This window comes from Pseudomyrmex gracilis, unplaced genomic scaffold, assembly GCF_002006095.1.
Source record: "Pseudomyrmex gracilis isolate BER0280 unplaced genomic scaffold, ASM200609v1 scaffold_242, whole genome shotgun sequence".
In the NCBI taxonomy this organism is placed as follows: Eukaryota; Metazoa; Arthropoda; class Insecta; order Hymenoptera; family Formicidae; genus Pseudomyrmex; species Pseudomyrmex gracilis.
The window spans coordinates 187,812-211,615 of NW_018020826.1; the positions used below are offsets into that span (position 1 = coordinate 187,812).

General features: G+C 36.4%; 1 protein-coding gene across 6 annotated transcripts; it reads left to right on the forward strand.

Moving 5' to 3' along the window:
• Positions 1-162: 162 nt before the first annotated feature.
• On the forward strand, positions 163-3,285 carry LOC109859131 (sphingosine-1-phosphate lyase). Of its 6 annotated transcripts, none has more exons than XM_020437069.1 (9): positions 163-260; positions 565-709; positions 949-1,164; positions 1,254-1,462; positions 1,551-1,787; positions 1,855-2,064; positions 2,133-2,371; positions 2,436-2,706; positions 2,795-3,285. In XM_020437069.1, exons 2-9 carry the CDS (start codon positions 571-573, stop codon positions 2,903-2,905), a joined length of 1,632 nt encoding a protein of 543 aa, XP_020292658.1. In that variant the 5' UTR covers positions 163-260; positions 565-570; the 3' UTR covers positions 2,906-3,285. The 6 variants fall into 6 exon arrangements, with proteins under 6 accessions (XP_020292658.1, XP_020292659.1, XP_020292660.1 ...); XM_020437070.1 differs by having other exon boundaries at positions 163-288; positions 587-709; positions 2,795-3,280; XM_020437071.1 differs by having other exon boundaries at positions 163-288; positions 599-709; positions 2,795-3,280.
• The last annotated feature ends 20,519 nt before the right edge of the window (positions 3,286-23,804 follow it).

Genomic DNA, 23,804 nt, shown 5'->3' on the forward strand with positions numbered 1-23,804 from the left:
TCCAGTATCGAAAAGGCAATGAATTTCGGAACACAGCTCCGATTTGATCTACAAGTTCGATTTATTTGTCATCGGTGTCAATAGTTTAAGTCATTGGCTGCTTTCCTTTTAGGAGACACAGTCGACACAAGTCAACACAAGAGTCATTCTGTCTTTGTTTCTCACTGAATACTGAACAAAGACAGAATGACTTTTGTGTCGACTTGTGTCGACTGTGTCTCCTAAAAGGAAAGCAGCCATTGTTTATCAGTTGTTTCGAAGTAACAGCATATATATAAGTTTGCAGACGTATATTCAATTATTTCATTAAAATTATAACATTTGTGATATCAATAAACACAACGCTTTAGGTAAATAAATAAATTATTTTAGTTAATGTTATATATAATTATTAAGATTCAGAATGTGATTAGCGCATTCATAATCTTATCTCAACATGACAACTGTTTTATAATGCACAATTAACGCAATATCATATGAGTTTGCTTATTCTCACGTAATATCATGATAAAGATTTTAATAATTTTATAATAATATTTAATAATTAGAATTTAATAATTCTAGGTAAAAATGCGTACTTGTGCAGACCCTATTTCAGGTGCTATAAATAACGTGTTCCGAGGCAAAGAACCATGGCAAATAGTAGCTATGACAAGTACTGCTACATTAGCTGCAGTGTGGCTATGGAATTTTGTATTTCAAGATGAAAGTGAGAGCATTACAAAGTATACATAGATATATTATATTTTTATTCTCTGTCTCACAAAAACAGAGCAAAAGAAAGATAAGAAAAGTATGATATTATATTGAGACGAGAACATAATTATTTATTGTGTCTAATGAAGTCTAATAATGAAAGACCAAAAAAAGAATCTATAATGAATAATTGAGGTTATTCTTCTATGACATGTAGTACGTTTTTATAATACATATATATGTTATGTATAGGTCTTTTACAACGTGGAAAGAAACAGCTGTTTAAGTTGGCACGTTATATTCCCTCCATTCGGGATCAAATAAATAACGAATTAACTAATATTAATGAAACCTTTGAAAAGGATGTTTTACATAGACTGCAAGGTACCCCATTTATTGTTCATCTTCCTAAAGATGGATTACAGAATGGACAAATATTGGAATTGGTAAAAGAAGCTGTTTATCTTGGTAAGATTATATAATTAAATATTAAATTTTAATCACAATTTTAGTTCTGGTTAATACTATTTGACCAATAACATCTTTTTGTTCCCTAGGTGACTATAATTGGAGAGAAGGTCGTGTGTCTGGTGCAGTTTATAGAACTGAGGATGAACTGATAGAATTGATGGGAAAGGTATATGCAATTTCATCATACAGCAATCCTTTGCACCCAGACATCTTTCCAGGTGTTTGCAAAATGGAGGCAGAAGTAGTCAGAATAGCCTGTGGCTTGTTTCATGGAGATGAAGAAACTTGTGGAACTGCAAGTAGCTTTTATGTTATTTTCACAGTGTGTCTGAATTAGACATAGAAGTCATCAAACTCAACAGTCGTTCCAATGAACATTTCAGATGACTACAGGAGGTACAGAATCAATACTGTTAGCATGCAAAGCCTACAGAGACTATGCTCGTGAAGTTAAAGGCATCAAGAAGCCGGAGATAGTGATGCCGGTTACTGCTCACGCAGCCTTCGACAAAGCCGGACAATATTTGAATATAAAAATTTGTCTCGTACCTGTAGATCCGCAAAGTTTTACGGTCTCCATTGAAGCAATGAAAAAGGCAATTACACGAAATACAATAATGGTGAGACTCGACACGGTGCTATCGTACATATCTAGACTTTATGCTTTATGCTCAACATTTCTAATAGTTAGTAGGCTCCGCACCCAACTTTCCTTATGGCACAATGGATAACATTGAAGCAATTTCTAAATTAGGTACTTTGTATGATATACCTGTTCACGTAGATGCGTGTCTAGGCGGTTTCTTAGCCTGTTTTATGAACAATGCTGGGTATTACATAGAACCTTTTGACTTCAGACTTCCAGGTGTGACAAGCATATCCGCTGATACTCACAAGGTATCTGTACTTGATCAATACGCGATGTAAAAGTTAAAGCGCACATATGTATATGATTTTTTTTTCAGTACGGATATGCTCCGAAAGGATCCTCATTGATATTGTACAGACACAAAAAATATCGGCATCATCAGTACACGATAAGCACGGACTGGCCAGGTGGTATTTACGGTTCCCCGACTGTAAATGGTTCTCGTGCTGGCGGCATTATAGCCGCTTGTTGGGCAACGTTAATGTATTTTGGTCTGAACAGATACGTAGAGTCCACTAAGGACATTATCGAAACTACGAAATATATTGAGAAAAAGTATGTTTGAAGTAATATTTTTAAATTAAAGGATATCAATATTTTTTTGTTAAACTTGTTGTAGGTTGAGAGGAATGAATGGAATTTTCATATTTGGTAAGCCAGCGACATCTGTCATCGCAATTGGATCCAAGGACTTTCACATCTACAGACTTTCTGAAGCTCTCAGCGAGAAAGGAAGGTGGAACTTGAACACGTTGCAATTCCCATGCGGTATACACATATGCGTCACGCATGTGCATACAAATCCAGGAGTTGCCGATCAATTTGTGGAAGATGTCAGGCTTGAATTAGAAACGATTCTGAAAACTCCAGATACTCCGGTAGAAGGAAAGGTAGAAATCGCACAATTGAGAACTTAAATTTTCTTTAAATAAGATGTTTGTGTGAAATTCACTTTGTGTAAAATAATTATATTTTTAGCTCGCAGTATACGGAATGAGTCAAAGCATTCCAGACAGAAGCGTCGTCGGTCAGTTCACGAGATGCTTTTTGGATTCAATGTATTACACTAAAACCGAGAACGACTCATAATTTTATAAATTTGTGTGAAATACAAAGACAAATAATATTCTTCTACTTAATTTTTTTAATATAAAATTTTTTTTTAATATAAAATGCATATTTCTTGTACAATAGAAACAATTGAGCTTAAAACAGAAAGACTGATCATATATTTTTGCGTTAATTACAATTTCCATATCAATATACAATATTTTATATACAAAAAAAATAGACATATATATGTAGTAATAGTAAAACATACATTTCGAAATTATACAAGTGCCATGAAAGTATTATGCATTTTATATTAATATTTGAAATAAATAAGAGAAAAGCTGCCATACAAAATGTATTAAAAATATATATTACATATTTTACTGGTACATTTTACTATAGTACATATTTTACTATAGTACATTTTGTGTTATCTACTACTATGGTGTCGGTAAATTCAAAGTATACTTCTTTTTCGAAATAAATAATGTATACTTTTTCACATTATAGTGTTTTTTATTGTTTTCAAGTCCTGTGCTTTTTATTTTTGTGTGGTTATAGTTTATATTACAAACGTATTTTTAACGTATATATTTTATATGTCCTGTGCATAGAATAAAAGCTCAAAGCTTTTTTGTTTCAATCTTCTTGTGTTCTGCACAATTTCTGCAATACGCTAAAATAGTTATTTTATGTGTTTCTTGATCTAATTTTCTATTTGGATGACTTGCATTTTCTCTCTTAATCTACCTACTTAGTCAAATTGCATTAAGAAAATTGCTACCGTTTGAGAAGATCACACGTAATTACGTAGAAAGAATGGAAAGAAAGGAAATAAAAAGAGAACAAGCCGAGTTAAATTATATCCAAGTCTCAATGAATCTTTCGAGGAATTAGTTATATATGGCGTGTGACTGTATAAGTAATACGTTTTCGAAAATACTTTCGCTTCTTCCATTTATATATATAACAATTCCTCTAATTAATATCAGATTAGAAACTTTTCTTTAAAAACAATTTTAATGCAAAATTTTATTCGGTTTTATAGTTTTGCTATATATTAGATCACGTGACGCGGCAAAACTTAAATAAACAGGACGATGCACTAGTTTCCTCTATTGAGTACATACTTGAGCGACATCAATATGCTTTGGTATGAAAGATATTTTATCGTATGCGTGAAAGTAGTTATGAGGCCAAATACCGACGTGATCTCGCCAGATATCACTATCATTTATATGGGTTCCCGTTATCTCTTCTCCATATAAAATAAAACCTCGATCATATCTAAATTTTCACGCGGCAACGACAAACGCAACGCAATGAGAAAAATTATTTTTTACGTGAGATATCCAAATTAAACAATACTATTATAACGTTAATTATTATTATTATTCTTTACATAATAATCTCATCGTCATATAAATACACGAACATCGATAGTAAAAAATATAATATTTTCGGATTAAAGTTAGTTTTATGTGTACATATTATTTCGTTTATAGCGTTTATTTATGTTACATAAAGATAAAAATACGCAATTTTTTCGCTAATTTTCTGTTTCATCTCGAAATAACAAATTTTTCGCTAATTTCCTGTCTCGCAAAATCGAACACTAATTAACACTCCCATCCTGACGTCTGGACATCTGAAATAACACAATCTATCTACCTATACATGTAACTTCGATCCGGGTAAAAATAAGAGAAGAAAAATATCGTATTATAGGTAGCTGACACGTCACGGGATGGTGACAAATATTTTTCTTACGCAACTTGATTCGCAGATTCACGTATACTCCAAATAAATAACAAAGTGTGTAATTGATTCTATTAAAATAAGTTTGATGTGAAAAATTCATATTTTGATATTTTTAGTATCTGCGCGATGTCTCGCATATACTTAGATATCTTGAGCATGTTGTTATCTACGGTAATACCACTTATGAGAAAACATTATAAACTTTCCGAACAACCCAATAGAAACACGAAGGAAGCGAGAGAAAGATACTTATGCGAGACAGAAAGACACTGGACTAAAAGAAATGCACATGGTATTAATTATGCAAGATTAAATCGTAACTTTGAGAAAAAGCGGTCTTGGCATTGTTTTCAGCGTAATCTCGATTCGCATAAATTCAAGACGCAAATAATAAACACAAAATTTCAGCTAATTTTTCAAATAAGTCGCGCGTTTTGATTTACCTTTTATATTTCATAAATATAATGCGCAAGCACAAAGACGAATATTACAAAATTTATTAATTTTAGTAAATTTGACATTTTTATATTAAACTGCATGTAAATTTTATATCCAACTGCATATTAGACGTATTATTCAAAAACACGAATAATCATTCGTGTACATTTTCCACTTTTCTTTGAAAAAAAAAAAAATCAATCTGTCGTGTTTCAATATTGCGTCTGCTCTGTAATTGGGTGAACATTCGTTCGGTCAAAGCGACAATTGAAAGCGCTGTGTGCATAAGTAATTGAAATATTTCAATCATTGAGTCTCGGCAACGTCAACTTACCGCTATAATCGCGATCGTACTTTTTTTCGTTAATTCAATTATTTGTGTAATTATAATAATATACAAGTGAAACACGTTGAAAAATTCCGCGCTTACGCGCTATACACAATCAGTTCCATGAGATTTATTTCGTTACGTACGACCTGTCATTTAAGTTATTTGTATTTAAAAAAAACTAGACAGAAAAAACAACGTATATACGTATTTAGCGTATTGCGTGTGACAGGCGAAAACAAATTGCATGATATAGTATCAGGAATAAGAGAAAAAAAAGAGACACGTAAATATAAAACTATCTCTCTTATATGAGATCTGTATTAAAACATTTTTTTTTTATAATTTAAAAAATGTTTGTTCTTTTTTTTTCTTTGCTCTCTTTATTAATGTTCCAAAATAGTAAATAATTATATACTTAGGACAACTGTTTCCCTTACTAAGTAGATACCGCGAACGAAATTTCTCAATGAATTAGAACACGTGTATATGGTAGCAACGATAAAAATTGCTCGACAAAACCTTGAATTTTCAGAAATCCTAAGTTTACAAATCGGGTTCTTTGAGCGAAATAAAGAGACAAGCGATCCGCAGCACCAATCGTACGTGAAGTTCTCGAGGAAGTTGCAAAAAAACACTTAAAGATTTAAGTTAATGCTAAATGTCCGGTAGCTAAAATTGCAGGACATCGGGGAAGCCACACGTCGTATCTCTCTTTACTGTTTCTATTGTTTCTATTAGATAATGGATCAATAAATTGTATGTATGTTCTACTGCTCTCTTTCTCTCTCTCTCCTCTCTATGTGGCACGACTACAATGCAATATTCAACGGAAATGCATTCTGTTGTATAAGTAATCCTATTATTTGATTTAGTTTAACAAGTTGCGCGCGTGTGTGTGTGTATATAAAAAATAAATATAAAGAATAAACATATATGTATAGAATATTGTAATATTTTAAAAGTTTTGTTTATTTAATTACCAAATATTTTTGCAACTTTTAATATATTGCTCGACTCTCACCTCCGTTCTATTTTCAATATACGCGTATGTGTGCAACAGCGATTTTTTTTTGGCCACGTGATCAAAAACCTGTGCTTATTGCATAAAGTAACAAATAGTTACGAAATGTTGTCTAGTGCATGTTGTTGCTGTCAGATCGGATTTATTGTTATTCGTCAGAATCTAATCGTACTTTAGTGCAACCAAATTTTATTTCAGAAAATATCCGACAATTTTTGTACGCAATAACATCAACGTTAATTTGAAATGTTAACTTTAAACTTAATCTGTCTGTAAGTATCAGGATTTCACATATTTGTTCACGTGACAATATAGCACAAAACGTTACTTTAAAGAAAATTCTGTTTTTTTTTTCCTATAATAAATCTATTAGACACATCCTGCTTTATATCGCGTTAGTGAGTTATGGTCAGCACTTTTTCCCGATTACATGAGCGTTTGAAGACAATTTTTCTCTTTGCGTCAGTTTCTATACAGGCGAGTCAATTTTTTGGAAAATATATGATCGCATCAATATATTGTACTATTTCTAAGGGTTGTTTACAAGTGCGTTTTGAAATATAAACGTTCGATTTAGAAAAAATAAGAAGTCCATTTTTTTGAAAATGTTTCCAGCTTCGAACTCACAGAAAATCATCAAATATGGCTGGCGTAGAAAAGAAACAAAAAATACGAATAATAAATTACAAGTCATTATTTCGCCGAGTGATAAAAACATTAAGAAATATCTCATTTATCTCGAAGCACAGAAAGGAACGGTTCATCATGTAGACGGACGAAACAACTTCGGGAGATAAAAATTGTTGACTGAAAGATTGATATCCCACAGCGGCCAAAAAGCGGCTAACACACACGTTCAATCGACAAACTCGAGATTGGATTCGGATATGAAATAGTCTGCGGCAGTTACAAGAAACAAAGTCGTGCGTACATATACATATACATATATATATATATATATATATACACATACATGCACGATTTTGTAAACAATCACAGACGACTTACTGTTAAATTCATCAATGTGCAAAAATTACTGTGTATAGATATAAGATTAAAACTTTCACTGGCGAATTTTTACGCAAGAAGCGAAAAACGCGTTTTTTCGCAATTTTTCAAATGTAGAGTTCTCCAAATGTGAAAAAGAGAAAGAGATTTGCCTCGAAAAACCGTACCGGATATACTTGAAATTCCATGAATGAGTTACGTGTTAATTGGTTTTTGAAGCTTTTGGCTGTAAATAGGAAATTGCGTTACGATTTTTTGGCCGCATCGAAATGGCTTTTGAAAATCCTTCGACTCCCGGTTGTGGGTTTGGCAATGGGCCGCGATAGGTCGGACGTCTGGAGTACGCGCGCTCCGGCTGGCAGCGTCGCGAAGCGAGTGCCGCTAGACAGCCGGCCAGTATCGTGGAAGCGCGCGGCCCGTTGCGATCGTCTGATCTTTATAAAATTTCGTCGCACTCCCGTTCCATCTAGGACTTACATATGTCGCGCGCACGCACACGTTCGCCGGGATAGTTTCAAGAATATCGACGTTTTCCCCGTATCGATTTCCCGGTGAGTTTTCAATTGCTTTTCAAAAGTGTCTTGCGTGCGCGGCGCGAGACAAGAGACGCGCCGTGCTTTTTCTTCGATCTATATACACAAGTGCGAAGTAGAGAACAGTAAAGCGCGATATCAGCAGTTGCGCCGCGCGTTGTAAAATCCTTCAATTTAACCCTCGACGATGTCGGGTCAGTGTCCATTAGCAACAAACGGCAGCACTTAGAGAGCACTCGTCGCGGAAGTCGAAGTCTTCATCGTTTACGCGAACAACACCGGTCTGCGTTATACGGCGCGGTCAGAAGGGCTGCGTTTAACGGATGGCAATAAAAAGCGCGCAAGAAAAGCGGCGGGTTTCGATATAATGACAAGTTTTATAGTCATACTGTGCTCTCTCTCTCTCTTTCTTGTATATATAGATGCTCTCGTCTATATTTTCGCATCACGCGAAAGAGCAAAATTGTGAGAAATATTCCGTGCGATAAATTTCTCCCAGGAAATGATATACCTCGCGCGCGCAATATTCGATCCTGCGGGATACATACACGATTCTTGGCAATGTAGTCGAAAAGTAGCGGTCGTTATCATTTTTGCCAATATCTTAAAGTAATATCCTCATTCACATCCTGTATATTTTCGCGGTACGTCTATTTATATTTTGAAATTCAAAAGAATTAATGACATGTCGTTCTGTGTGTGCCAAAAACAACTGTTAAAATATAAGTTTGGAGAAAATCGTAGTTGTTCTCTTCTTGCGAATCAAATATTCTGTCATAAATCGAGCGATTATGTAAAACCACCGCAAGTTTTAATTGAATAAATATAATTTTGAGATAAAACACAGACATAACTGGAATAAAATTATAAAACTGAAAATTCAAGCTACAAATTACGAACGACTTAATTTTTGTAAGTACTTGCGCAACAGTTACACGTCTCTTTAGCGCGACTTGTTTTCCAGACGCGCACAAGCAAAAAATAACTTATTCGGTTAACAAACATCGCACGTTTGAGGCAGAGGCGAGAGTTGTTAATGCTACTTAGACATACCGAAAACTTTTTAATGTCATCCCGCACTAACTGTTGGGTACAAAACTTCGTGAAACTCAGCTTTTAATTCGGACTAATACCGAGTTATCATATAAGACACTGAAAACATATACCCGCAGAATTTTAATTTTCCGAGCGGCAAGCTACAAAGTTTTTTTACACGCGTCTTTATATTTGCGTCAAAATGGAGTTCGCGCTATAAATCTTCCGGCGGCTTGCTCTCGTATTACTCGTAAACGCGATAATCATCATGAGGCAACTGTCGTCGTCGTCGTCGTCGCGGTCTTTTAATTAGCAGAGAATAATAAATATACGATGATACCCGATAACCGTTGCGTCGCACCCGCAAAACCGAGCCCCTGAAAATCACGCGATCCAGCAAAAACGTCGGCGCGACACACGTCGGTTTTGTAACAAAAATTGACCGCGCGTAATACAGGGGCGAGAATTTAAGAGCGTAGCGCAATGCACGACATGGTAATTATCCAATTGACGATCAACACTCGCGTGCAAGCATTTAATAACACATTTTTGGCCGGATGTAGTTATATTTTAATTGTCACACACATATGTAGCTGAATCGCGCGCGCGAAAACTCGCAACGGGGGTGCGCGCGTTACTCGTTAAAATCGACTCTCCGTATTGGCGCGCTTCCGAGATTAAAATCGATACGTTTTTAATATCTCTGTCATTGTTGTAACACCGTTGTACCGACAAATACGAATTGATCCCGAACTCTGGTGAAAGTTTTAAAAGCTTCGTGCGCGCGCGCAGGATTATACTTATCGATTGTGCGAGTAGATTTTATCTGAAACAACACGTACGACTCAATAGTGTCAATAACATGCGAAATGAATGCTAAACTCGAACGCGATATCGAACATTTCGTAACGAACTTGCTCTGCGCTACGATTTTTCAGAAGAAAAATAAATAACAGTTGAAAAATGTAGCACGTTATCGCGCGCGTGTTTCAAACTAGACGGAAAAGGATATTAACTTCCTAAAAGTAGTATTTTCCAGATTAGATATCGCGTATCTCATATGCATTTAATTGCATTCTCTTTGAATTGCGCGCGACGTGCAGCAAAAAATACTCGCAAATATTTTAATAACAAAAAATTGACGTGTATAACGCGACGAACTCTTTTCATCCCTTAAATAGAATATATCGAAAAATCTTTTAACTCGAAAGTAATTGGACTTTATGACAAGATATTTCATCGCCACTTTGAAAGAAACATGATGTAATCACATTTAAAGAAGACGCAATCTTATTACAAACACTACGACGTCGTATAAAAACCGTAAGAGAAAAAGATTATATTAAAACACGACATTCGTATCAAGATTCGTATCGCTCTCTTTCTAGTGCGTCTTGGATTTGTTCAAATTCCTCAGAAAAATCGATGTATCCAGCTGTTACTGTTAATACAACTCGGTTCGCGCGAGATCACACTATATCCGTTGCAACAGTAAGACATCCTCAGGAGCTATTCTCGTAAATTCTGAAAGACCTTTAAAAATACTTGTTCAAGCCGCGCTATAAATATGGATTGCGAATATGCCACTCCCGTATCCGCTTTATCGCATTAAATTATAAAAGCTATGAAGTTTCGTATAAACAACAAAAATAGAAGTTTTAGAAGTTTCTTAGAAGTTTTTTATAGCAGATTCCGTCAAAAGGCTTGAAATTTCCACGAAGCATTCAAGTCGATTTTGTTCGAGATATTAGTACAGGAACGGCAGACAGATATTAATTAGGTATTGCCAAAGGGGAATATGTAAAAAGAAATAGAGAGAGAAAGAGACACTAAATGTGACTCCATTTAATTATCTATTCGCTACATTTCGTGTAAGATATTATCGTGCGAAAATTCGCATGTAACAAGAAATGATGAATTTTTGCCATGCAGTTTTGCTCTCGGATAACACGTTTTCGCCAACAACAAGAAACGCCCACAGATAGCGCGAAGTGTGATCAAAATAGTTTACCGTGATGCAGTTAAATATCGCAAGGTAATGCTCGAGGTATTCATCGGCACGAACGCACGAAACCGGAAAAGAGCCAAGGGGATGGGGATGTGACGTGATTATAAGCGTGAATCTCGAGGCGGGCAGAGTGTACTGTGGTATCAGAACTGTTGTATGTACTGTTGTGTATCAGAAAATAATAGCCACTGTATCCGCGCGCCGATATATTATAATTCTTACAGACTAGCTTCCGGTCACGTTTTCCGTGAAACCGTTTAATGTCGGAAACGAGAATATGCCGTGCGTGTATATTCTTGCCGAAGATGCGCGGGCAGGCAGGCACTCGAAAAAGGTCATGAAATTTTGCATTCAACTATCAACCGCGCGCACAGCGATGATTGGCGTAAACTTCGGTGTCCGCGCGCCGACGTTGACAAGCGCGCAACTCGCTGCTGATAGCTCGTTGAGCCGTGAAAAAAGGGACGCTTTCAATGAGAGATCAATGCGATCAATCCGTGCCATCATCCTACGCAAATCGCGCTGTTACATGATCAAACCTCTCGCCCACTCGCGCCAATACGATTTTAAATTACGCGGTACTCGTCGATTCAAAGAGATTCTCCGGCTTGACGAAACAATTTCAACGATTGACACAGTTCGATTGGAATATTGAATTGATATTTTTAAAAATTAAGTTTTAGAATCAAATAAAACGTCCATCTAGAAAGAATAAAAAAAAGAGTATGTGTGTGTGAGAGAGATTTCGTAATCGTGTGCACGAAAATGAATGATGCGACACATCTTGTTTTAATGAAGAAAATGATAAAATTTTGAAAATTGACTTAATTACGCGAGAAAAAAATAAATAGCTTTTAAAATTGTCTCTTGTTTTAAAATTATAACGCTGATCCGACTAAAAAATCCACTTAAGTCACGTAAACTGAAAGTTTTTACATTGGAAAACTGTTTTATAAAACTTTGCAGTCAGTCGCAACAAATATATCACGGCGAGCGAGGAACTTCGTTACAACCACGTCGCGTTCTACAAAAAACAATTAAACAAGTTACACTTCCTGATTGCACAATTTTCGAATAAGAAGCATAAAGAAATCGGACAATTATTTTCTGAAAAAGTAACACAAATTACATAATATATTGTTTATCGATACAACATTTAGCGCAATTGTGTGTATTTTTCTCAATTTTATTTGTCCGTAATTCGTTGCGTTCTAAGTCTCTTGAAAGCTTTTCTTGATTGAACAAACAGATCGTTTTACAGAAGAGCCATCAAAGATAAGAGGGAAGTAAACATTACGTCACTATAATTCGGCTACTTGCAGTAAAATAAAAAGGAGAGAGAAAGAAATATCTAGGTAGGACGAAAAAGCTTTCGAATACTACGCATAGAAGACTGTCGCTCTGCCTTTGCTACGCTACGACGCAACTGCGCAATAGCAAAGAACCGGGACACGCTAAAAACATACCAAAAGCAAACGGCAGTAACATCGAAATGGAATAGCAAAGTAGTTGTTTATGACTCATTTCACGGTAAGTTGTGAATTTCTAACACGGTCTGAATTTCTTAACACACGTTAGCGAATTGTCTCGAAAATTTGCTTTTCAAAAATTAAAGCGCCCGTTTGCAAAAGTACAATGAGCGAAAAAAATTTCACGCGAGTATAATATCGAATAAATATTTTATCAACGTGCGAGCGGAAATATCACGGAGTCCGTGGATATTATAAACGATCTTTTCTCGAAGAATCTTTTTCACATGTCAATCTGTATCACGAAGAATCGTGAAAACGCGGTAGACGGAATGAAAATTCAATATTCCATCAAACGGCGAAGTCAGATTACTTGAGATACAACGCGATTAAATCGGCCGCTGTGGTCTATCTGGTTTCAAGATGCATTAGATCTGCATGCAAATCGAAACAACATTAAAACACGATATTATCCGACTCGGTAGATTCTGTTGCTGCATATGCAACAAAAAAAGTAAACACTGTCGATATATCCGCTGATACAAAGTTATATTGCAACCACGGTTTTGCATCTGAACGGGATAAATTATACGCTCCATTCGTTACACGAGGTTTGTGTCTGACTCGCCGCGGACTGATTCACTTGGGTTCGGATGTTTCCGTATGAATTCTGCATTATACCACTGACCTCACTAAATATAGTTTCTCATACCTGTTTCTCTTTCGATAACGCCAAACTGCGTCTCAATTTAAGGATTGTATTTCATATACAAATACGTTTCGATCAATTATCTCGGAACACCGAAATACAATGTCTCAATGACAGACATAGTCGGAACGCGATAATTTGATGTATCTTCACGATCCAAAAAAATGAGCAATAATGAGGAAAGCTAATTCCGTCGATCAGCTAGATTTAATTGGAATGAATGGAAGCAACTTTTGTACGAGATAAGAATCACGAATGATAAATTAAAATCGGTGACATTGACATTGCGACGTGAGAGCGATCAACTCGCGCGCGTGCGGTGACACAATTATTAATTTCTTCCTTTCCTAACAATACGTTAATGTTCGCCACCGCGAGTGACGTGACCGTAACTCTCTTTCTCTCATAAATTTTGCATGATTTATCATGAGCGCGGATTTACGTGTGTGTGCGATAAAAACATTTCGTGTTTGAACTGCATGAATAATCGACTGGAGAAAAACGACAATCTCGAGAATTGCAATAAAAAATTGAGATAGGAGAGAAAAAAATTGAAGCGAGAGAGGAATCGTTTACGAAGCGCGTACAGATCAACGTGAAAAGAAGCAATCCGAATCGAAATCAATTTGCGGTAATAAAAAAAAGTACACAACGGAAGCTATGAGAAATTCTTTGTCGGGACACGTTATTGTCAAAAAGAACTTTCTTCGTTAACGTTCTTCAATTCTCTCATTGTCACTAGGACGCGGGAGAATTATAATTATACCTTGCGCAGGTATCTCTCATAAAAGTTTCGTCTTCATCGCGTGTCACCGAGCGCAAACGCGGCACAATATACTTTTACGGCGTCGAGAAGTAAAAGCAATGGAATGAACTTTTTAGCATTTTCGTGCTAACATTGACCTAGTGCTGCGCACGACATGATTAATTGTGAGTTTACGACCGGAAAGTTAAATTGATATAACGTTGCGTCGTAAGACGTTTTAATTTATTTAAACGGTTAACGAACTTTGACATACTTGAACTCATATTCGGCTCTTTGATCTGTTAAAGTATTTATTTATCAAAGATTAAAAAATTTTTGACTAATTGACGACTGTCAGTCTGTTACAATTGTTCATTTCCTGTACACTTATCGTGGTTTCATTAAGATTCCGCAGAGTAACAGAAGGGAAGATATGTTCAAGACATTTTAACATAAAACGCACGTTTAACTCGCATTTACATTCATTCTATCTTCGAATTTTATCGCCTGCTTTTTATGCAAGTTTGAGAAATGTAACATTTTCATTTTCTCTAATCGCGTATAAAACATCTCGGACTGTATTTCACGTGAAATCGCTTACTTTTTACAAATTTTAAAAAAGAAGATAATAAAGTCTCTTACATTTTCTCCGCGAGATAAATTAATGAACAAGCACAAAATTTTTTTATTTTATTTTTTCTTGCGATGAAAAGTTACATTTGTTCTCACCAAATTCCCATTGGAATGTGCATATATCAAAAGGTGTTACCGCACCTCGATAGAAAATATCGAATACCTTTTTCCCATGACAAAAAGCGACAATTGAATCCAGCGATATATTAGTCGCCGGACCCGCGACGGAAACTTCAAGTTCGCGCGCGAATCGCTCACATGTGTCGGCATCCGAGTGGCGTTACACGACTCTTTTCTGATTTCTGAGTGTATAGCGAATCGCCGATTAAACGCGAACGACGTCGTCAACTTTAATGACACTTGTTTTGCATTTGACAAGTAGTCGATGGGATATTGGCGCGTCGATAAAGCTCGAAGATGATCGCAATAAATATAGCGTTCAATGATGGCGAGCGAGTGTGACGAGTCACGTTTCCTCTTTCCGACACGATCAAAAACGGCAAATTGCCGAAATTATCGTATACATATATAATAGATATATACGAGTCTCTCTTCGGAGAGTCAGCCGGGTGTATACGTGTGTACATGTTCGAGGCGCACGGAAGTTTGACGAAGGTCGAGCGATGGATAGTAATAAATCTTATTATCCCGGCTAATATATCGTGCAGTTCGTGTGCCGCGAACTTTACCCGAGGCGCAAGGTATATATTTACGTTAGGGACAGGTACATATTTATGAGTGTGGTTATATCTGACGTCAACGTATCATGGATAGTGCGGGATTGGCTTTAAATTAGGGTAATCACCGCCAAGTCAGTTAGTCATGGACGAAGTAACATGTTATTTGGCTTGTCGTGTACATTAATTGAAAATGATTCACGACGTATTTGCCGAAAATGTTACATACAACGTTGGTACATCGCGCGATATATTTTTACCAAAAACTTGAACCCGAAACATTGAATTTCATAAACACATTTGATAACGTGATTTTTATTTAAACATTCATAGCACGTTGTTATTTATTTAACTTTCGAAAAAGATTCAATTTCAAACACACGATACGAAACTTCGGCAAATATATTTGATACAAATCAGAAGTGGTTAGAGCTTTCTCTCGTAAACCTCCGCCTATGTAGAATTTTGGCAATAATAAATCTCATTATTCGTGAGAGATATGCGTGTGGGCGAGACTTGTCACCGACTTATCGGCCTAAAACACAGATTTATGGTGCTTCCGAGGCTACATTTCTGCAACACGTTTACAGCCGCGCGCGTAACACCGCACATCTGTGTCTGTCTCGAAAATAGAAACCGAGATAGCAAAATCAGTTTTCGTCATTATGATAAACATATATATCTTTCCTTCAAACTGGGAGAATTAACATTTCTCTGTCTATGTGCGCGCCTTGCCTATATGTATATATACATATAAATAGTTACAAGATTAAATTACTTGATTTCCGAGGGGCAAATATTCAATTAACACACATCATATATATAAACGCATACATAAACATACATTTATTAATATTTACATTAAAATTATCACTAGATTAATATTAATATTAGAACGAATATTGAATGTATATTTAGTTTTACCACAATTTAACGAATATTTGAAAAAAAAACAGCGAATGTGTTTTCATGAGTTAAATTTATTTAAAATAAAAGTTATAATTGAACGAAAACATTTGACTCAATAAATCATTCATCTTTAATTAAAGCAAAAAATCTGAAAATTGTCATTTTGACGGGCCTGGTAATTCTAGTGTTAAGCATAAATGTAAGCGTGCTCATATAATTATATTATCAATGATCATATATCAACGTCAGAATAAATAAATTTATAGAATGATCTAACAATGAGATAAAATCCCGTAGCATCTCGCGCAATTCTGTAGCACATGTAAAACTATTAAGAGCTTTGACGTTATAAGTGAATTTCGCCAAAACTTGGTAAGTTTCGAGTGAGCGAACCGCATCCGTAACCCTATTGCAGCTATTTACTTTTGCTGCACCAAAGTTTCTGGCGATAAACCGATAATTCCGCACACTGCGAACGAGTAGGTTCACACACACTCGATTACGTCAAAGCACTTAATCGGCCGATTAATTCACCTTTTGTAAATTGAATAATAAACACACATTAAACCGGGTGGATCGGGTAAATGTATCATCGAGAAATGACCGCAGTGTGTAATGAGTTTCTGTGAGCTCATCTCTCAACCCTCTTTCTCTCTCTCTCTCTCTCTTTGCGTGATAATCGCAATTTAAAAAAATCGAATAACTATCCACCTAATTAGAGCCACTAATAGGTCGCACGCGTTAATTGTGCTTCAATGATCAAATTGCGCACGGATATACAGGGTATCCGACAAATTTTGACCAAAATGTAAAAATAGATCAAGTCAATTTAAACAGAAAAGTCATTTGCAAATTTGCAATATTGATTGAGTTATTAGTTGATTAATGTGAGCCAATGAGTCACAATATATCTTGTGGCAATCTATCTTCACACTTTGGCTGTGTCAACATTTTTCAGACACCCTGTACATCGTTTGCAGTGCACACTTGCGATATATTTATTTCATCAAAAAGTGATTAACAATGAGAACATATGATATCAGCGTATGATTTGATATACTATAGCAAATGACAATGATGTTCGCAATAATGCGAAGCCATAAGTGACATATGATTCGCATCTAAATCGCGCACTCGAGAGAGAGAGAGAGAGAGAAAGAGAGAGAGCGCATTCATTAAAATCAAATTTATTTTCATTAATGTCCAACGCGACATTAAATCACAAATTTAGCATGCTTTTTTGAGTTTTTATATTGATGATATTGTCTTTCACAGCATCGCGTTTTTCCATCTATTAATTTTTCATTCCGTTCTGCTTTTACGCTTCCCATAATAATAATGATATGTATTTTTTTCATTTATGCGTATAAATATTTATCAAAAAAAAATATATTGTAATATTTGTATACGTAAACTTCGAAAATGCACAATTAATAAGCACAGACGCGCACGTTGCGTGAGTTCTATGAATTGCCCAATGTTTATACTAGATCGATCAATTTACTCGGCTATAAATATACAAAATATAAATTAAAACTTTCTTTATTTAACTTTCGGAAGACATGTCTGAGCGATGAGACGAGAGATCAGTATGGGTCATTCTGTTACACGAGCACGAAGTTGGAAATCTTTTTCTCTCCGAGGCTCTATCACCGCTCTCGAAATACGGTGTCCTTTAACGACTCGGCGGATCAGATAAAAAGTTACGAATGTCGTAACGTTGTTGCTGCGACATCTCACATGAAGCTTTAGTCCCGTTTTTTCTTTGAGGTACCGCCGCTAAGTGAAAAATTCGCATTTCGATAGCGGAGATTCTTTGTGAGAAACATTTTTTCCTAAGTGAGGTGACAGGGAAAAAGCGTTCTTGTGTTCGCGCAAAGTTTTATTCTGTCAGATTTATTCGCGCCTTCGAACAAAGTTCATGAGAGAAATTTTGACTTATCCCTGTAAGGTCGCGATGTTATTTGTATGCAAACTTTGCGAATGATACAAATTGACTTTGTTTATACAGTGTGTCTGAAAAATGTTGATCATGCCGAAATATGAAGTTAGATTGAGTCAATCTGAAAAGTCATTTGCCGCTTTGCAAACTTCTGCGTCTCTTTTCCCGAGAAAGCATTTATCTGTTTTTTTCTTTTTTTGGCTGACAAAATTTTGACTCCAAAAATAATAATCTACGTTGAAGTAACTTGCGTCTTCTTTCACCTATAATGCGGATGAGATTGAATTTACTTAACTGAGAAGGATTCTCGTCTTATTCAAGAACAAAATATAACTTCGCGCAATATTCCTAACTATCCCTCTTTATATGAGAGAAATTCATTTACCTCGCCTCTTATCAAAGTATAACGTAACTTTTTAGTAAAATGTCAAATGCCAATAGTAGTTTGTTACAACTTACTTCACCGTGAAAATTGTATTGGAAATGCATTTGATTCGATTTCCTTTTGTGATATCATCGTTGCGGTATCACTGAAAATTTTATCTTAAAATTTCGCGTCTATATTTAAAACGCGGAGACAATTTAACGCGGAAATTGCGACACGATTGTACAACGAGCTCTTTGTTCAGTTTGTGTCACTATATAATGTAAAACAATCGCTCTTTTATTTATCGATTGTTAATATAAATTTTCGACCTACATGTGCGCTTTTCCCACGGAGCACCCGCGCGTTCTTTTTATCTCGCGCGTTTGCGATAAAAAAAAACCTCATTTTTTCTGGCGCTACAATTTCGCGTGTTAATTATTCTCAGCGCTGCCAAAATAATGAAAAAAGTCGTTTCGCCGCTTGCTAATGACGTGCAACGGTGTTTCATTAATTATGACAATTATATTCGCGCTTTTGACTAAGCATCGAAAAATTCTGTCAAAAATAACGTTCTGTATTCTTAAAAAGGATGATTATATAAATTGTAAGTTATATTGGCGAAAGGTGGCGAAAATGTAAATGTTGTCTTCTTTCTTTTCCCAATGATTAATTTCTTTGAAATGCTGAGAGAGGAATACATTTGAATACGAGAGATATTGCTGTATATGAAAACTGCGGGATATGCGATTTTTTATGCCGTCATTTGTCATTCTACCAACGTCACGAGCCGAATATGCGTACGTACATATGCCGAGAGTGATTAAATATACATACGTGAAACTAATCACGACGTCTACACGTTATTTCGGATGACTTTTCAGTTCAAATTGATCCAATCTATTTTCACACTTTGGTTGTATCAAAATTTTTCAGACACTCTATGTATATATATCTATGTATATATATCTATGTATATACATCAAATATATCTCATTCCGCAATTACCTCTCTTCAAGCGTAATGCGACATGTTAGACGAAGAGTGGCGAGATGCGTAAGTGTATTCGGAATCAGCGCGATATATATACTCCGTATACATCGCCTCGCAACAGAACTGGCGTGATTTGCGCTTTAGTTGATTTTAGCTCATGCAAATCAATTGTCCCAAAGCGAATTCCCGGTTGAATTTGCTTCTCTCTCTCTCTCTATCTCTCTATCTCTCTCGTTCCTCTCCTCTCCGTCTCTCCACGATAAATCCTATCTGTGTCCAAGAACAGTAGCGGTCAAAAGTGGTAAAAAGAATGATGCGGTAACGAAGATCGTAAACCGTATTTACGCCAGACGATATCATCGTTAGATTACGTCGTTCGTTTCGGTGTGATCCAACGCGCAAATCCGATGCGGGCAAGACGGATGGCGACATCCCGGATTTTATTTATCTCGTATATACGACCGATGAATTCGAACCGTGTATTGGAGCTTGCGACGCCACAATTTCAATAGCGCGGATTCACGTTTTACACGTGCGAATGTGATGGGCTTACCGCGTTCTCCCAACAAGAATATCAGGTCTTTAAAAAGAACTATTTCCGAGTTTGCAATTACGCAGAAATGTTACTACATTACAAAAAATGTTGCAATTCACGCGCTGCTCTCTGACGAATATTTAATTTATTACAATCTGTCTGACAATTTTCTAAGATTTTAGAAAGAGAAGAGAATAGTTTTATTGTGAAAGTGTAAGAAGAATTGAATATGTAGGAGTAAAAAAGCCGGATAGAAAGAGGATCATCATAGCGGTTTAAGATGAGTCAAAGGTGATTTCCTTAAAGGAATCATTTGCAGCTGACGTAATTGAATTCCGAACTTAAAGAAGCGAGTGCTGTATGAAGGATCGTCCATATCTTTCGTAAAAGCAACGAACGAGTGAAGAAATTTCGCGAGTGAGCGACAATCTATCGCACGATAAAATCTGTCGAAATGAAAAAAAATCTCGTCCGACTCGTTTGTTCGTAACAATTTGCGCTAATTTTGCTCGAGTTCTCTCTTATTCACGTCGCGAATACCCAATTTTACAAATGATTTTTATGGTATTTTTCAGATTCTTCTACCGAAGTCACGAGCATTACAATATTTCATTTCGCGCACGAAAGAAAAGAAACGAAAGTAGATCGACGTGATTAATTACACTGTTAAAAAAAACTTTACACAGCCAACGAACAGACACACGTATGTCTGTCACGCGTGGTTTTTCAAAGTCACATCAGAGACCGAAAAGTTGCCGGCCTGAGATCAAACTATCTCGAAATGATCTCACCAGAAAGTACCTACTAAGAATAATACGATACAATGTAATATGAGAATTCCGAGCGCAACGCGAACAGCACAACTTTGAACGATAAATTGTTCGCAACCACGCGCCAGTCTGCCTCGTGGATGTTAAAGCAAAGAACAATCTTGGAAGTCTGCGTGTTAACGCGCACCGAGACGTACGTGACGTACGGCAGTCTCGGTGTATCATGTAAATAGTACGATATGCGCGTACGTGTGTAATTTCCACAGAATGTTACGCTCATCATTCGTGACGGTGCTCCGCATCGCGGAAATTCTAGAAATATATGAGTTATGTTTTCCCAGGATATATATACGTTTCTTTCTCTTTCCTCGTTTTTCTCATGGGACGCGTGTATACACAAGTCACGCTTCTTACGACTCTCGGTAAAAGAATTGCGTTCCTTCTCCTCCCATTCGAGAGAAGCATGAAATTCAATCAGGTATTAAAAACACAAAGTGATTGCACGCAAATTATTCTCATTGCGACACAAAACCCGACGTGGTTCCGAAGTTACTCTGTAATATAATTTTCTCTCCGCATTTTGAACACAATATTTCTTAATCTTTCTCTAGAACAAGACGTTCGAGAGTATACTCGCCAGTCTCTCTTCGGTCTGGATAAATTTCCATTTAAAAACAGTATCGCACTTGGCAGATTCTTTGAGGACGCGAGAAAAAATATCGCGATGCCGGCGTTACATTTCGTTAGAAAATCAATTTGCGCCGAGTGAGGTCGGTGTCGACGTCGTGTCGAAACTTTGGTGAGTAAAATGAGCTCTACTTTGCTCGCCCGATGTGACTCTTAAATATGTAAAGGCGCGCGCATGCAACAGCAACATACGCTAAAAAGTTGGAAATTGCAAGGATGCCATGGGTTGCCGCGCTGTGTTTAGTCGATAGCCCATCATAGCGGAATTTTAACATATCCTATTTTGCGCGTTCACCCATGTGTCTTTTCGAAACCCAATAAGTGCCACCGGCTAAAATTGTGCATTTCCCAGTCGAGCGCTGGACAATCTGTCGCTCAAGCGACTCCACCGCTTTTATCTATCCTCGATAGTGCGTGCGTATATACGCTCCGGATTTGAGCCATCGCGCACAAACTTTTTTTTGTTCTTTTTCATCTTAGATCTTAAGCGTAAATTATTATCCCTACTTGAAAAATGAGCGCATTTGCCTGTACAAATCGACGATCAATCTTGAAGCAAGAGTTTCGAAGTCTTTTCTTCGCGAATATTGCCTACGGCAGAAAATTATATTAACACAGGGGAAACTTTAGGATGAAAGTGACGCGAAACGAAATGAGAAAATAGTTCTTCCCGCGTCTGAAACATTTAAACGAGTTTCTCTTTACGCTTTAGACTGATAAACGGATTGCCGCGCGCAGGCTCTTCTCGTATTAATATTCCCATTTGGATTCGCGGTACGGTCAAATATTCCCAGTTGAAAAACTAATTTAATATGCGCATTAATATATTCGTTCCGCGTGTGCTGCACCTACATTCGTTCAAAATAATTACACACATACCTTTGTAAAACAAATTTTGCATTCTACGATTAATATTAAATTACATATAACGACAATATTACCACTTTCTCCAATCGATCACAGTTCTAAACACACATGTGTGCAATTTTAATATCGTAGTGTAATTAGCACAACGCACATATTTGCTGTGATTGCTATAATTTATGTATAGTAAATTGCCTTAATGTGCAGCTGCAGCAAACATGCAATTCGACATATGAATCATTCGATCGCGACAGTTGTCTCGAGAATTTAAACGCGATTAATTCCTCATTCTTGTTTCACGATTTTTTGTTACGTTACTCAACCGCACGTTCGTAACTTTATAAACATGTGCATTGATCTATGCAAATTTCACTTTTGCGTAAAATAATTGATTTTCAATCAACACTTTCTTTCGCGCTCTTCGCTAATGTTATTTTCCCGGATAAATAATGTACAACACTTTGCGAACTTCTCTCGCGATTGCGCATGTAAACTGTATGTCGGTTGTCAGCAGTTTATAATGTAATATCGTGTTCCGAACGCGTTAAATTCCTTCAAGTAATTATCCCGTGTGTATGCACACTCGGGAATCTAATTTGTTAGATAATTATTGACTTCGTTCGCTCGTTACTCCACCTCACGATGATGTACACGCGACCGCGATCTTTCCATGTAACATCCCCTTCGTCGTCGCGTCGATTCCGTGCGGTTGGGGTGTGTATGTCAAAATGCTCTGTGTTTAACCACGCGAACGTAGCGTTCCATTCGATTCGGGACGAAATGGTGAAAATGGATGAAAATTCCTCGTGTCGACGACGAGGAAAAAATTTGCGGAATCTCGCAAAGATGTTTAAAAGTTTGCGAAGCAAATCTGTTGGAAAAATTCGTGCTTTAATTATTCTGAGTGACTTGTAATTTTACCTCTATTGTGTTCCAGCGTGTTTGAAAAGCGTCGGACTTATGAGGCATTTAATGGTTTTTGAGGAACTACATCCTCTCTCTCTTTTATAAGATGCGATACTTGAATTGAAGTAGAAAATATTCAATTAAAACGATATTATAAACTTTACATTATTAGTGATAATTTAATTACGCGCACAATAGAGTAGATGCTTCTCCGCGCGAACTCGAATATTATCAACATAAGATAGGATCAGAACGCATCGTCAGCGTTGCTTTGTTAAGTGCATTACATGTCAATGCACCGCTGCCGGGACTATAAAAGTATTATAAAATGAAAGATTAATGGACACTGCTGCGAGAGAGAAAAGAGAGAATAAATGTCGGAAAATCGATATCAGCATAAAGAGAACTGTCAGTTTTCGTTGAAACTTCGCGATAAAGATAGGAAAGATATGGTTCGAGCCGTATAATGTGACAGTTACATACTGTAACGAACTTGTTGTTAATATTAAACTGTTCTTTCTCGTGCGATGCGGATTAAATATTGCGTTAAACTGTGTAACGTGAAAATTAAGATATATAGAATGTGTGTTATTGCAT

What these genes read in the sequence shown, in the direction of transcription:
- LOC109859131 (XM_020437069.1), top strand. Translation starts at nt 571, where the DNA reads ATGCGTACTTGTGCAGACCCTATTTCAGGTGCTATAAATAACGTGTTC. An exon ending in ATGAAGAAACTTGTGGAACT is followed by an intron (nt 1,463 to 1,550) that starts GCAAGTAGCTTT and finishes TGAACATTTCAG; the next exon opens with ATGACTACAGGAGGTACAGA. An exon ending in TATCCGCTGATACTCACAAG is followed by an intron (nt 2,065 to 2,132) that starts GTATCTGTACTT and finishes TTTTTTTTTCAG; the next exon opens with TACGGATATGCTCCGAAAGG.